At 32.0% G+C, this 14,143-nt stretch overlaps 1 protein-coding gene and 1 long non-coding RNA gene across 5 annotated transcripts; one reads left to right on the forward strand and one right to left on the reverse strand.

Annotated features, from left to right (window-relative positions):
• LOC149518130 (UPF0481 protein At3g47200-like) lies at positions 1-4,791 on the reverse strand. Of its 4 annotated transcripts, none has more exons than XM_089763786.1 (3): positions 4,717-4,791; positions 4,498-4,561; positions 1-1,428 (listed from the first exon to the last, which is right to left on the reverse strand). In XM_089763786.1, exons 2-3 carry the CDS (start codon positions 4,546-4,548, stop codon positions 109-111), a joined length of 1,371 nt encoding a protein of 456 aa, XP_089619912.1. In that variant the 5' UTR covers positions 4,549-4,561; positions 4,717-4,791; the 3' UTR covers positions 1-108. The 4 variants fall into 4 exon arrangements, with proteins under 4 accessions (XP_089619912.1, XP_089619913.1, XP_089619911.1 ...); XM_089763787.1 differs by having other exon boundaries at positions 4,457-4,561; XM_089763785.1 differs by having other exon boundaries at positions 4,498-4,611.
• Positions 4,792-10,648: 5,857 nt separating this feature from the next.
• Positions 10,649-13,550, forward strand: LOC149518131 (uncharacterized). Its single transcript, XR_016343816.1, has 2 exons — positions 10,649-11,277; positions 11,758-13,550. It is a non-coding gene; the product is annotated as an uncharacterized LOC149518131 (long non-coding RNA).
• The last annotated feature ends 593 nt before the right edge of the window (positions 13,551-14,143 follow it).

Genomic DNA, 14,143 nt, shown 5'->3' on the forward strand with positions numbered 1-14,143 from the left:
TTGGCAGCACTCAAGTATTTATTTTATTATATGTAATAGCTCATTAACATGAGCTTTTAGTAGTTCCCCTGCCTCCCATCAACCATGGGAACTTAAGAAAACTTAGACTTACTGATGAACATAAGAAAGAACCGAAAATAAAGTTTGTATCGCGGTAAATAGGAGTACGACAACCGCAGCAAGGAAGGAAATGAGCGACCAGGGCGAGTTAAAATAATCTCTCTTCAATGTTGCCTTCCATTTGTTCCATTTTTTCTGGCAATGCTCGTTCACCTTACCAAATATCTCCGCATAGTAGAAGTCATCGGACGAGTAAATGTTGTTGCGAAGTTTGTTAACCATTTGGGCAACTGCTTCATCATCCCCTAACCAATTATCAACAACTCCACAGTTACAGAGTAATTGCACATCCTTGCCTGTGTTGATGAGGTTATCCATGAACGTCACATAATCACTAACGTAAGTTGGTTCCGAACTTGGGATGGATTGTTCGTAGGCCATTAAATTTCGCAAGATACGCTCCGTATTATCGTCAACGTGGAAGGTGGGAATCTTCAGTACTTTTGTATCATCTGTAAATTCTATATCGAACAAGCTCTCCGTATTATTCTTCTCACACTTGATTCCTGCCTCTTCCAGCTCTGTTGCACTGCGTATGAATTTCCATGAGCGTTGGGATTTTGGATCTTTCGCTACTTTTTCTGCTTTTTGTTTAAAATAAAAGTGGCGGTTTCTTCCTTGAGCTGAAGGAAGGCAAGTAGCATGTACCAAGCCCAGAAGATGCTTGAAATCATTCGGGTTTCTGCCTGTGGGATAGTACTTTTCAGACCACATCGCTGGTCGTCGCGCCCCTTTTCCGAAAAGAGAAAGAGCTAAACGAGCGAACGTATCATCTTCACCCTCTGGCGTTATTATGCTAGCATCTTCATCTTCACCCTCTGACGTTATTATGCGATCTTCTTCATCTTCACCCTCTGACGTTATTATGCGATCTAGATGGCAAAGCACAAAGAAAGGAAGCTGATTTTCGAACAGTAACAAATCATACCGAATGTCAGTTTGAATCCGTCCAAGTTGGTAAAAATTTTCTTTTGGGTACTTCCCCCGTATTAGCGAAACAATAAAAAATCCATCACGGACCAGCTTGTCTACTGGAACATAAGTGCCACGGTAAACTTGGTAGCATTTGTTAGCTCGTTCTGCTATTGATCTCATGGCCCCTTCAAATTCGCTGCGATCACGCTTGGTTTTCTCAATGAACCTACTGAAGCAATTCTCTTTGACAACTTCCATTGCCTGCGTGCGTTCCCAATAACGAGGACCTCCATAGGGACCGATTTGAATCACATTTGGTTCATAGGCTACTGCATTTACTTCACGTAGTCGAGGAGGCACTCTACTAATAATCCAACTATTTGGGTCTATCTTCTGTTAAAAAGGTGGCACATGCAGTGATTTTTAATAAGCGATCATTTTATAAAATGCATTTTTCAAGATTTGAAATTGTTAAAATAATTGCATTAAAATTTAAGCAAACAACACCTTTTTTTTTTTTGAAAATAAATTATATAAGGAAGCTTCTATTCTTTATTATTATTTATACCCTAATTTTTTTATTACAAAAGTATTCTTATATATAATTACTTAACCTCTGACAAAGTACTTTTCAATCTCACACCCATTTCTACTCATTTTTATTCTTCATCTTATTTCCTACACTTTTTTCTTTTCGTTTTTCTTTTTATTCATATTTAAACATCCATTTCAACTATAAGATTTTTTCAAAATTAGTTATATTTCAAATTTTAATTTGATTATATAATTGAGCTTTAATACAAATGATGAATTTTGGATCCAAGAGATAGAAGCCCAAATTTTAATTTTGCTTTTTGTTTTAGATTTCGACTTTAATTTTATTTTTAGTTTTAATTTGGTCATGAAAAAAAAAAAAAGTTAGAAAAGCCAAAAGAGAAAAAGTGGGATTCTTTGTGAAGGCCTTGATTTTTCTTAAGATTTTGAATTAATGACTGAGACATCCTCGGGAAGAAATTTAGAGTTAAACCAAGATCGAATCTGTCAAAAGCAAACAATCGGCAGAAAATCAAGCAAAACAGAGAATCACGAGCAAAGGCCAGGGATAGAAATCAATCGAAGAAGCAATTCAAGCTAGAAGCAAGAAGCAACAAAAAATAAGCATTCAAACCAACCAGCAATTCAAAAGAAGCAGACAAGCACATTCAGGCAATATAGCCAACAGAAGCAGACCAAGACAAGCAAAATCAAGTCTGCAAATCAGGCATCAAGCAACAAGCAAGAAGCAATAATCAAGAGCAATTCGACGCAAAGAGAAATTTGGCATTCAAGTTTGATTTTCTAGTCAACAGCAATTTAACAAAGGCAATATAGAGTCAACAAGCAATTCTACGAAGAAGCCTCTACCCAGAAGCAAAGAATTGAATCAAGTCGACCCAGAACCGAACCCATCCACAAACCGAGCAGCAAATCATCAACAAGCAGAAATAGAGTCGGCACCGAAACAGAGTCAATACATTCAACCTCAAAGATAAAAAAATTTCAGCAACAACAAACAGCTCCAGCAATTATTATCTAGAATATTTAAAAAATGTATAACAACACTGAAAAAAAAAATGAGATTAAAAGATTGAGATTTAGAGTTTAAGGTTTACAAATTTCGAATTTACATTTCTAAAACTTGTAAAAACATTTAAATTTGCATTTTTAAAAACTTTTAAAAGCTTTTGCTTATTGAAATGTAAATCCAAAATTAACGATTTCACCCAAAAGTAATTCAATATTAGATTTCAATTTAATCAACATTTTCTCAAAGTCAAACAAAATTACATGTCATTTATCTCTAAATTGAAGTTTAGTGGCTTGATTACCTTCAACACTTATGATTTTAGAGTTAAGATTAATGTTTTTAGGATGACTTTTAAGGTTAAGGTTTGAAGGTTTAAGTTGAATAAAAATAGAAAAGGAAATATAAAAATGGCTGTTAGGTGTATTAAGGGAAAATAAAAAATATGGTTAGTTGTGTAATTAAATAAAAAAATTTAAATTTGAAAAGTAATTGAATTTAGAGAATACTTATGAGATATGAATAAAAGCTCCCATCATATAATTTATTGTCTAAATAATCATATAAGAATATCAAAATTTATGAAATATGTTAAAATTTGTGTAAGGAAGATAATATAATTATTTTACTTTTTTTAATTAAGCGCTCATAATTTGTATTCAAATAAACTTTTAATTCAAATAAAATATTGATTTAAACTAAAATTTTATTTGATGCGAATTAAATATTAAAAAGTATATTTCTTTTGGTTTGGGGGAAAAAATATCCCTTACAAGGAGGAAAGAAGAGAAGATCTTAACTTGAAACTAGGTCTTTTACATCTTTATAAAATTTTTTTAGCCACTAAATTAAGAGTTGGACTTAAAAAATGTATTTTGATAAAATAAAGATCGAAGATATAAAACTTCCTTAAATAAAGTGATAAAATTCATAAATTTTTTTTGTTATTTTAACCGTTAAAAAGCAAAAACAAAAAAAGAAAAAAATAAACACAAAACAAAAGGTGAGTATAAATAATATTATATTATAGGATACATGGTTACATAAACATTTAGGGGGATAATCTATTTATTTGAATGTAAAACAATTCTTATTTTATGTTATTTATCAATTGAATAAATTCATTTAAAATAATTATTAGTTATCAAAATCTTTATTATATTTTAAATCAAGTATTGATTTAATTTTATAATTTACAAATTAAAGAATCTGAAAAATAAATATTTTAAATTTGATAAAAATGAAGAATCAAATTCAAAATTAAATCACGAAATAAAATTTTAAAACTTCAAAATATCAAAAAGATTCTTTTTTCTTAATAAATTTCCTCATAATTTTTTTTATTTTTTAAACTTCTTTAAAATTTAAAATCATAATATCACATACTATGCATTTAAAATTGAAATATATTTATCGATTTAAATAAAATAAAATTTATCTCAAAACTCACTCTTTTAAAATTATAAAAAAATATAAATTATAAATTACAAAAAATATAATAAAAAATCTTGTGTATCGTGGGTTCAAAAAGTTAAGTATAGTTATATACCGTACAAAGCCAATAAGAATCCAGCATCAGCCACAATCTCTTATAACAACCCAGAGACAACAAACCCAGTAGACATGGTCGAAATGACCAATAGGCAAGAAGGAATACAAGAAACCACAATTAAGCAACACGGACACAATACCAAACAGGAGATCAACAACTTATCGGAAACAGGAAACAAGAAACATAGAAACACACAATCGGAAAAAAAAAAAAAAAACAAAACACAATTAGATCTTGATCTTCTACGTAAAAAAAGAAAAGGAAAACAAAAAGGCATATATTTAATTGAAAAAGGCAAAGCTAACCACGAAATTCATATATATATAGAGCAACGCTTTTCAATTACCCCTGGAACAAACTTCTCTTCCGGTGCCGCCTTAAGCCCGACTTGTGGCATCTTTACTGGAATGCTGATGTCACCATATGTAGCCATTACCAGCACAAAAACACGGGATATACACTACATTATTATGAATTAATTGAAGAGAAATATAATACCACCTCTTGAAGAATGAATTGTTATTTTACTGAGAAAAGAATCAATGATAATTTGTTTAAGATTTACCAGTCAAAGTGGAAAGCAGAATCGTGCCTGTGCAGCTGTGAAAATTGGTGTTGATTGATGTAACTGATCCCCTATAGATATTGGACCGGGCGACCAATACCCAAGCTATGTATATATAACAATTACACGTCTTCGCATTTCGTGATTACCGTGTTGCTCAGATTCACGTGATGTACTATTATCGATTATGACATAACAACAACCCTTACAGAACAGATAACACAACTGTCACATTTTCTACAGTCGTATGTCTAAATGATAATTACACATCTTCACATCTTCACATTTCATGACTACCGTAATGCTCGGAATCACGGGATGTACTATTGTCAGTAATGACATAACAACTACCTTTAGACTAAAACAATCAAATGCTCTAAGGAAAAAGTCGAATGCTTGTCATTATTTTATATTCTATTGAGAATTTGTTTAAAGCAATTGAATATCATTATTAGGTATCGTCATTATTGAAAATTAAAAAAAGTCCGCTCGACATGATGTTTCATTCCAAAATAATTATTGAAAATTAAAAAAAGTCCGCTCGACATGATGTTTCATTCCAAAATAATGATCCTTCATCCTCTCTCTTTCTCTCTCTCATTACATATATATATATATATATATATATATATACATATATACACGCGTGTATATATATATACATCAATTCATAAAAAGTTATTTCAAACATTATTTGAGTCTTATAAATAATTTCATTAACATATATTGTGCCTAACTTTTTATCATAATATTTAATTTTGAAAATTTATTCATTTATACAAAAAATATGAAATTATTACTAATCTCTTTTATATAAATGTGATTGGTATAAATTATTCTTTTTAAGATTATCCTAAACTTAAACTAAAAATTTCTAAAAAAATAAATTTTAATTTACATTAAAAGAACTAATTTACCCTTTTTGTATAATTTTTTGTAAAACGGAAAGTGTATGAAAATAAAAAAAACATCCATTTTATTCGGATAAAAAAAATCAAAAAGGAAAATCACAAAAGATCCTTCTCAATAGAAGCATTAAAACATTCAAAAATTGAAAAGCTCTTCATTAGTAGAAGCTTTGAAACTTTTAGAAAAATAAAATGCTTCAACCTATTAAAGGCTTGAAACTTTCAAAAAGTAAAATGTTTCCCCACCAAAGACTTTAAAACTTTTGAAAAATAAAATGAAATACTTGAGGTTTTCAAGATTATGCTTTGAGGTATTATAGCTCATTATCATTTTTGGATAAAAACTTCTCCATAATAGAGGCATTAAAATTTTAAAATAAAAAATTCATACCTTAAAGTGATTCCTTTGATCTCGTCAAATTCACCATTGACCATATTCCAATGTCTATTCTCAAAATTATTTCAACATCTACTTTTTCCTTTCTTTCCAAGCGTATGCAATGAATGCATACAATGAACGAAAAAGATTTTTCAAAACTTTCAAATTCAATTTCAAAACTCAAACTTTCATTTTTCCTGTTTTTTCAAATATGCATGATGCATAGAATAAATGAATATAATGAATGGCATGTTTTCAACTTGATAGAATCAAAATGTAATGGATGCAATGAATACAATACATGAAATGCAAAAATTAATGTCATATATCTCTAATTGTGGTAAAAGGTTCTCAAGACTCTTTTTTATGTGTTTTCTTCTATTCAACTTCCCATTACGTTCTTTATCTTCTTTAGAACTAGCCAACAAATATATCAACCGACTTATGACCCAAAATTTCCTTTCATTTGATCTCAACATTTGGAATTTTTTTTTTCATTTATAAGTCACAAGGATGCACATCATTTTAAACTTTTTTTATCACTCACATTTCATTTTTTATCTACTCTAATCACTTTTTAATTTTTTCGAAATAATGCAAAAATCATTCATATCAATCATTTATTTATTCATCATCATTCTAGTTTGATGACAAATGGAATCCATCACATTTCCTTAAGGAATAAATGGTGAAGAACAAGAAAAAAAATTAAAGAAAAGATATTCATTATAAAAACAAGTTTGGCAAAAAATAAACAAGCAAAGAAATCATTATATTACCAAGATAAATGCTTGGAAAGGTTCAAAACATCTAAAATAACAAACATTCAACAATTCTAAACAAATTAATTCGAAATTCTTTTTCAAAAACTCATTCCATTAATATTCTTGATCTTTAAGTTCTTCAATCTAGGCATTATCCATACCTCATGAGATCCTCAATTGAAACTGTTTTTTAAATCTTCATTTCAAATATATCCCTTTTTACTTATATCAACAATTCAGATTTTCAATTTAATCAATATTTTACCAAAATAAAAAAAAATTTACATGTCATTTCTCTCTAAATTGAAGTTTAATGGCTTGATTAACTTCAAAGCTTGTGATTTTAGAGTTTGGATTAAAGTTTTTAGGATGGTTTTTAGGGTTAGGGTTTGAAGGTTATGGTTGAAGAAAAATGGAAAAGGAAATGGAAAAATGGGTGTAAGGGTATTTAGGGAAAATTAGAAATGTGGTTAAGGGTGTAATTAGTAAAAAAAAAAAATTAGACTTTAAATTTGGAGTATAAAAAGTAATTGAATGTAGAGAATAATTTTTGAGGTATGAATAAAAGCACCCATCATATAATTTCTTATCTAACTAATCATATAAGAATATGAAATTTCAAATACTATTTCCTAATTTACATAAAATTTGGTAACACTTTTAGTTTTAAACTTCACTATTTTTGGAATATGTTAAAACGAGAAAATAATTATTTTACTTTTTTAAAGTAAGCTCTTATAATTTGTATTCAAAAAATTTTTTACTTTTTATTTGTACTCAAATAAAATTTTATTTCAAATGAAAGATTGATTTATATTAAAATTTTATTTGGATGAAAATTAAATATTAAAAATATATTTTGATACAATAAAGATATAAAAACTTCCTTAAATAAAGTGATAAAATTTATAAAATTTTTTGTTGTTCTAACTTAAAAATAAAAGATAATCACAAAGCAAAGGGCAATAATATATAATATTATATTACAAAATACATAATTACAATAAAATTTGTTTACATGAAGTGGATATTTTATTTATTTGACCCGTAATATGGTTTTTATTTTTATGTTATTAATCAATTAAATAAATTCATTTAAAATAATTATTAGTTATCTAAATCTCTATTATATTTTAAATCAAGTATTGATTTAATTTTATAATTCACAAATTAAAGAATCTGAAAAGTTAGACATTTTAAATTTGATAAAAGTGAACAATCAAATTCAAAATTAAATCACCAAACAAAATTTTCAAACTTTTAAAATCTCATAAAGACAGTTTTTTCTTAATAAATTTCTTCATAATTTTTACATTTGTTAAACTTCTTCAAAATTTAAAATCACAATATCACTTACTATTTTTTTTAATTTGAAAGATATCTATTGATTTGAATTAAATAAAATTTATTTCAAAACTCACTATTTTCAAATTATAGAAAAAATAAAAAATCTTGTACATCGGTTAAAAAAGCTCGCATAGAATAAGAACCCAGCATCAGCCCACAATCACTTATCACAACCCAGAGACAATAGACCCAGTAGACATGGTCGAAATAACCAACAGGCAAGAAAGAATACGAGAAACCACAACTAAGCAACGCAAAGATGCAATACCGAACAACACAATCAACAACAAGTGATTGGAAACAAGAAAGCCAGAAACACACAATCGAGAAAAAAAAAACCCACAATTAGATCTTGATTTCCTACGTACGAGAAAAAAAAAAGATGTATATTTCTCCGATGTCGTGTATTAAATTGAAAACGGCAAAGCTAACCACGCAATTCATATACATACGGCAGGGCTTTTCAATTACCTCTCTGAAAAATTGACTAGTCTCTGTCGAACATGGCACAAACTCCATCTTGTTCATTGTAATGCTGACGTCACCACCTATAGCCATTACCTGGACAAAAACATGGGATATACACTACATTATTATGATTTAATTGAAGAGAAAGGTTAACTACCTCTTGAAGAATGTATTGTACTTCTACTGAGAAACGAACGAACGATAATTTGTTTAAGGTTTACCAGCCAAAGTGGAAAGCAGAATCGTGCCTGTGCTTGTGAAATTTGGTGGTGATAAAAGAGTGATAAATCTGATCACCTATAAATATTGGAGTGGGCGACCCATACCCAGCTTATGTATAATGGACACATGAATGAATGACATCAGATATATTACTTCACATTTTCAATAATTGTACGTTTATGATAATTAGAATCATCACTTTCCATGACTATCGCGTAGCTCAAATTCACTCTCCATGTCATTTTTATTTCATGAATTTAAAATAATTAGACTCAAATAATTAGACAATGACAGAACTGCTACCTTGAGAGAAAAAGACAAAACAATTTTCTGTTTTGAAGATGATATATATTTGTTAGGATTCACTTAAATCTTATAAAAAATTTGAATAAAGATTTATTTCAGATAAAATTAATTAGATATTACTTGATAAATAAAAAATTTTTAAAAGAAAAGTTATAAGAAATTTTTTTTTTTATAAATAAATAAGTGGAGTCCGGTATAAAAAACACCGTGAGAGAAAGAGTTAAAGAGAGAGCTAGAAAGAAAGGGTGGAATAAAATAGCCAGGGAACAGCCACAGTGGAGAGCCAGACATGACAAAGATAGATGGAGGAGAAAGCTACTATCTGTTTTCGTGGACAAAATTCACCTTATGGGTAGAGAAGCAGAACTGAGAGATCTAATAATGCAATATGGAAGGGCCCTAGATTACTACATATCCATAAACAAGAAATGGACAAGGCGCAGTAAGTTTGGTTTTTTCAGGTTCAAAGATCTGAGAGAAGCACCGGCAGTAATCAGGGCACTAAATGGGACCTTTTGGCATGGATGGAGGCTGACGATGAACTAGCAAAGTATGAAAGGGATGCAAAAAAACAGCGCAGTCACCAAAACAGCAATCAGACAAGACAAAAGAAAAGTTGTTCCACTAAACCATACTAGTACAGAGAAAGGCAAGCCAACTTAAAACGAAATAATAAGGGGCAACAACTGCAGAAACAATGAGATAGAAAGTAATAGAGGAGGAGAAGGTAGAAAGGATAATGATGACAAAAAAGATCGTGATAAGGAGACAGAACCACAGAAGTCAGTTATGTTTGAGTGGAAACAGGAAAACCTTGATTTGGAATGGCTTGAACGATTTGCAGTAGCGGGGGTAAAAAATCCACAGGCAATAAACTTCCTATAGCAACAAATATTCAGTCAAGGGGTTATGCACTTCTTTGTTACGTTCGTGGGGGGGTAGTATGGTGTTACTACAGTTTGAGTCGAGAGGAAATGTTGGGGATGCTTGAAGATGGAAAGATGTGGTTATGTGACTGGTTCTTCTGGACTAGGCCGTGGAATCAAGAGATACATCCAAGTGACAAGTTTGTTGGGATTAAACTTGAAAATATCCCACTGCATGCATGGAATTATGAGCTATTTAGTAGAATTGGAAGCACTTGGGGAACTTTTGTTACCATCGATAATAGTATGATGAGAAAACGAAGATTGGACGTAGCAAGAGTTTTAGCTCTCATCAGAACAGATACTCATCTCCCAAGTTACTTGCAGATAGTAATAAACGGGAAATCATATCATGTTAAAGTAACGCTGGAAGACGGGTCAGGTTTCTTATGGAATACTGGGATAAAACAAATCAAAAAGAGTCAATCAACACCATCGTCCTCATCAAGTTCAGCTTCCTCAAGCACAGAAAAGGAACTCCAACTGTGCAGTAATGGATAGTGCAACGATGAAGGAGGTGAAAAGTCGGATCTGGGAAACATTGACAGACGAGCAAGTAGTGAGGTATTGGAAAAGGGTTATACAGCTGGAGGAGAGTTAAGTCAGCCGCAAGTTCCAACCGCGTGCAGTCGCAAGATGACGTGGTATTAACTTTGGAAAACAGGGAAAGAAACCCCAGTCACAACACATGAAGACAACCACTGACTGATGATATTTGGGCTATAGAGGAAAATTGGGCTGAAAAAGAGTGGAATTGGTCGTTGAACTAAGCCCAAACTGCGCAAGCAAAAGTTGAAAGGCCAAGGACCCAATCGAAAGATGAAAATAATGACGAGACTGGACAAGAATTATGGGGGCCAAAAATTGCAAAGCTTCAGACAGAGTTGTCGATTGCGGAAAATATTATTCTTCAAAGTCAGAAAGGCGAGCTAATACATGGCAGAAAGGACAGAAAAAATACTGGTAGAAGAAGAAATGATACAAAGCCGAGGAAAAGGTATTAAAAGGAAGAGAGGACCGTGGGCAAGATACAGCCATAGGGAAGAAAGCCTTGAAGACACAGTATTGGGAGGAGGCTGATTTATCTGATGAAGATATTCGAAACAGGAATAGGGTGCTTAGAAGAGAATCAGAGAAAACACTTGAAGTGGGCAAGCTGCTAGGCCTATCAGTAAGAGGAGACGAAGAAGAAGTACTGTAAAAGCTAATAGAGATAGAGGCGGCAGAGGAGGAATGGGAAGGTAATTCTTAATTACTTATTCTCAGTAGGGAAAATGGTAGAATCAAGGGGTTTTTATTTCTCACAATGAAGATTATTTCTGTAAATATTAGAGGAATTGGAAGGAGTGAAAAAAAGAGACCTTTAGGACGATAATGTCAAACGAAAAACCAAAGTATTTTTACATAAGAAACCAAGACCCATAAAGTGACTGACAAAACAATTTGACAACTATGGGAAAGAAAAGGAGTAAAGTTTACCCAAAATGAACCAAATGGAGTTGCGGGGGGATTGATATGTATGTGGGCAGAGGAGGATTTCACATTCATATCCTCCACTTGTAGAGAGAGGTTCATTTGGATCAGTGGTAGTTTCACAAATAAATCTGGCACTTTTAATTTATGCAATGTGCATGCCCTTAATGATGTTTACGAAAGGAAAGTATTTTGGTAAGAACTAGCTGAAGTAAAAGCAAGTAGCTCAAAATTGTGGTGCTTTGCAGGCGACTTTAATGCAATGCTAAATGAGGAGGAAAGAGTTGGGATAGCAGATATTGCCAGATCATCAACAGACTTTGCAAACTTCATACAAGAAGCAGAGTTAATTGATCTTCCCCTAGCTGGTAAAAAATTCACGTGGTATAGGAGAGGTGAAAGAATCGCAATGAACAGACTGGAGATATTCCTTATCATACAGAACTGGTTATCGGTCTTCTCAACGATCAATCAATGGTGCTTAGAATGCTCTATATCTGACCATATTCCTCTCTGTCTGGGAATTGAAGCACAGGATTGGGGACCGAAACCGTTTAAAATTTTTAATCACTGGCTTAAGAATGAGGAGTTTCATTGGCTGGTAGAAAATAAATGGAGCTTATACGAGGTGGAGGGATACACAGGTAACATGGCGATGCAAAAGCTCAAACTTCTGAAGAAGGACATCAGACAATGGAACGATCATGGGAAAGGAGATATGGAAGCCTCAATAGACTCACTAGAGAAGGAGATAGCATTGTGGGAGAGAGAGCATGAAGTCAAACCAATGGATAAAAGCATCAACTTGGCTATAGTAACAAAAAAAGAAATGTTATGGGGATTACAAAGAGGGGAAGAACAAACATGGGGGCAGAAGGCAAGAGTAAAATGGATATAAGAGGGAGATAAGAACACAAAATATTTTCACTGTATTTCCAACAACAGATGGAGAAATAATTTCCTCAGCTACATATCCCACAGAGGCAAAAGACTTAACAACCCAAAGTAGATTAGAGCAGCGGCAGAGAATCATTTCCAAAATATGTTCAGAAAATTTTTAAAGCAATTGCTCTTCGTGGTGGAATTGGAAACCAAGAAGTTAACTGTGATGGAATCCCAGAGGCTAGAGGTACCATTCACAGAAGAGGAAGTATGGAATGCAGTTGAAGGATGTGATGGAGATAAGGTGCCTGAACCGGATATATTCAACTTCAACTTTATAAAAGGGAAATGGAGCTTACTAAAGTCTGATATACTGGATTTTTTGGAAGAGTTTGAAAAAACTGAAAAATTGGCAAAAGGTATAAATTGCTCCTTCATTATGTTATCAACTAAAACACAGTGCTACAAGTCCCTAAAAGGACTTTCGTCCATTATCTCTAATCAGTAGCTTATACAAGATAGAAGCAAGAGTATTAGCTAATAGATTGAAGCAAGTCATCTGCCTTTGTGGAGGGAAAACATATTATGGACGGTGTTCTTATTGAAAATGAGGTGATAAATAGTATGAAAAAATCGTCAGAGGGGGGTATGATTTTGAAGCTTGACTTTGAGAAGGCTTTTGACATTGTTGACTGGAACTTCTTAATATCAATGATGGTAAAAATGGGCTTCAACAGAAAATGGATTTCATGGATATGGGGGTGCATATCAACAGCATCAGTGGCTCACTCACCAGACTAATAATGATGCAGACTTAGACAAGCTGATCCGCTCTCTCCACTGTTGTTTCTGATAGTTGCAGAAGGATTAAGTATGATGCTAAGAAGGGCGGTTGATCTGAATTTGTTTAATGGAATAAAGGATGGGCATGGAAACCTGTGGGAAAACACTTATTTACAGTTGGCTGTAATCTTGTAATCTGTATATTTATATTTGTATCTCTAGAATTAAGTATTTGTATCCCTAAAATTAGGATAGACAATCCCTCAATTATAGGATTAGTTTTTTAGGAAGATTTAGTTTCCTAGTTTAACCTCTAGTTAGTTGTATATAAATCTAAGATTCTTTTATAATTCTCAATAAGCAGTTTTTCAACATACATTCAGTTTTCACATTGATTTATTTCTTAGTTTTTTCACATGGTATCAAAGCTTTAGGCTCTTTTTGGGAAGCAAAATTTTCAGCCTTCATTGTTGACTTTTTTAGGCCTTTATTGCCGAATCCTGTTTAGGCCTTCATTGCCGAATCTTTTCAAAGAAAGATATCACTATCACCCAATTTGAGGAAATGTTAACTGGAAAAATCACTGGAGTACTACAGATGTCTCAGAAATAAGGAGAGTTCGACAGGGAAAAGATTAAAAAGCTGAGAAACTTATTAAAAATCTTTGAAAAGCCTACTGTGGTATGTTCTTTGGGTAAGGTTTCTAGTTCAAGTAAAGCTTCCGGTTCTAATGGATTAAATGTCTCAGCTAAGCTTATTACGAGTTCTTGGGTTATTGACTCAGGAGCCACAGACCACATGACACATTCCTCACAAAAGTTTAGTACATATAACCTATGTCCCAGTAATAAGAAAATTGTTGTTGCAGATGATTCACTTACCACAGTGGCAGGATTAGGAGATGTTCAAGTTAATCCCTCGTTTGTTCTAAAAAATGTTCTTCATGTTCCCGATTGTCTACTAATCTAA

This window comes from Durio zibethinus, chromosome 7 (genome assembly GCF_047325235.1).
Source record: "Durio zibethinus cultivar Kanyao isolate XHJ-2024 chromosome 7, ASM4732523v1, whole genome shotgun sequence".
In the NCBI taxonomy this organism is placed as follows: Eukaryota; Viridiplantae; Streptophyta; class Magnoliopsida; order Malvales; family Malvaceae; genus Durio; species Durio zibethinus.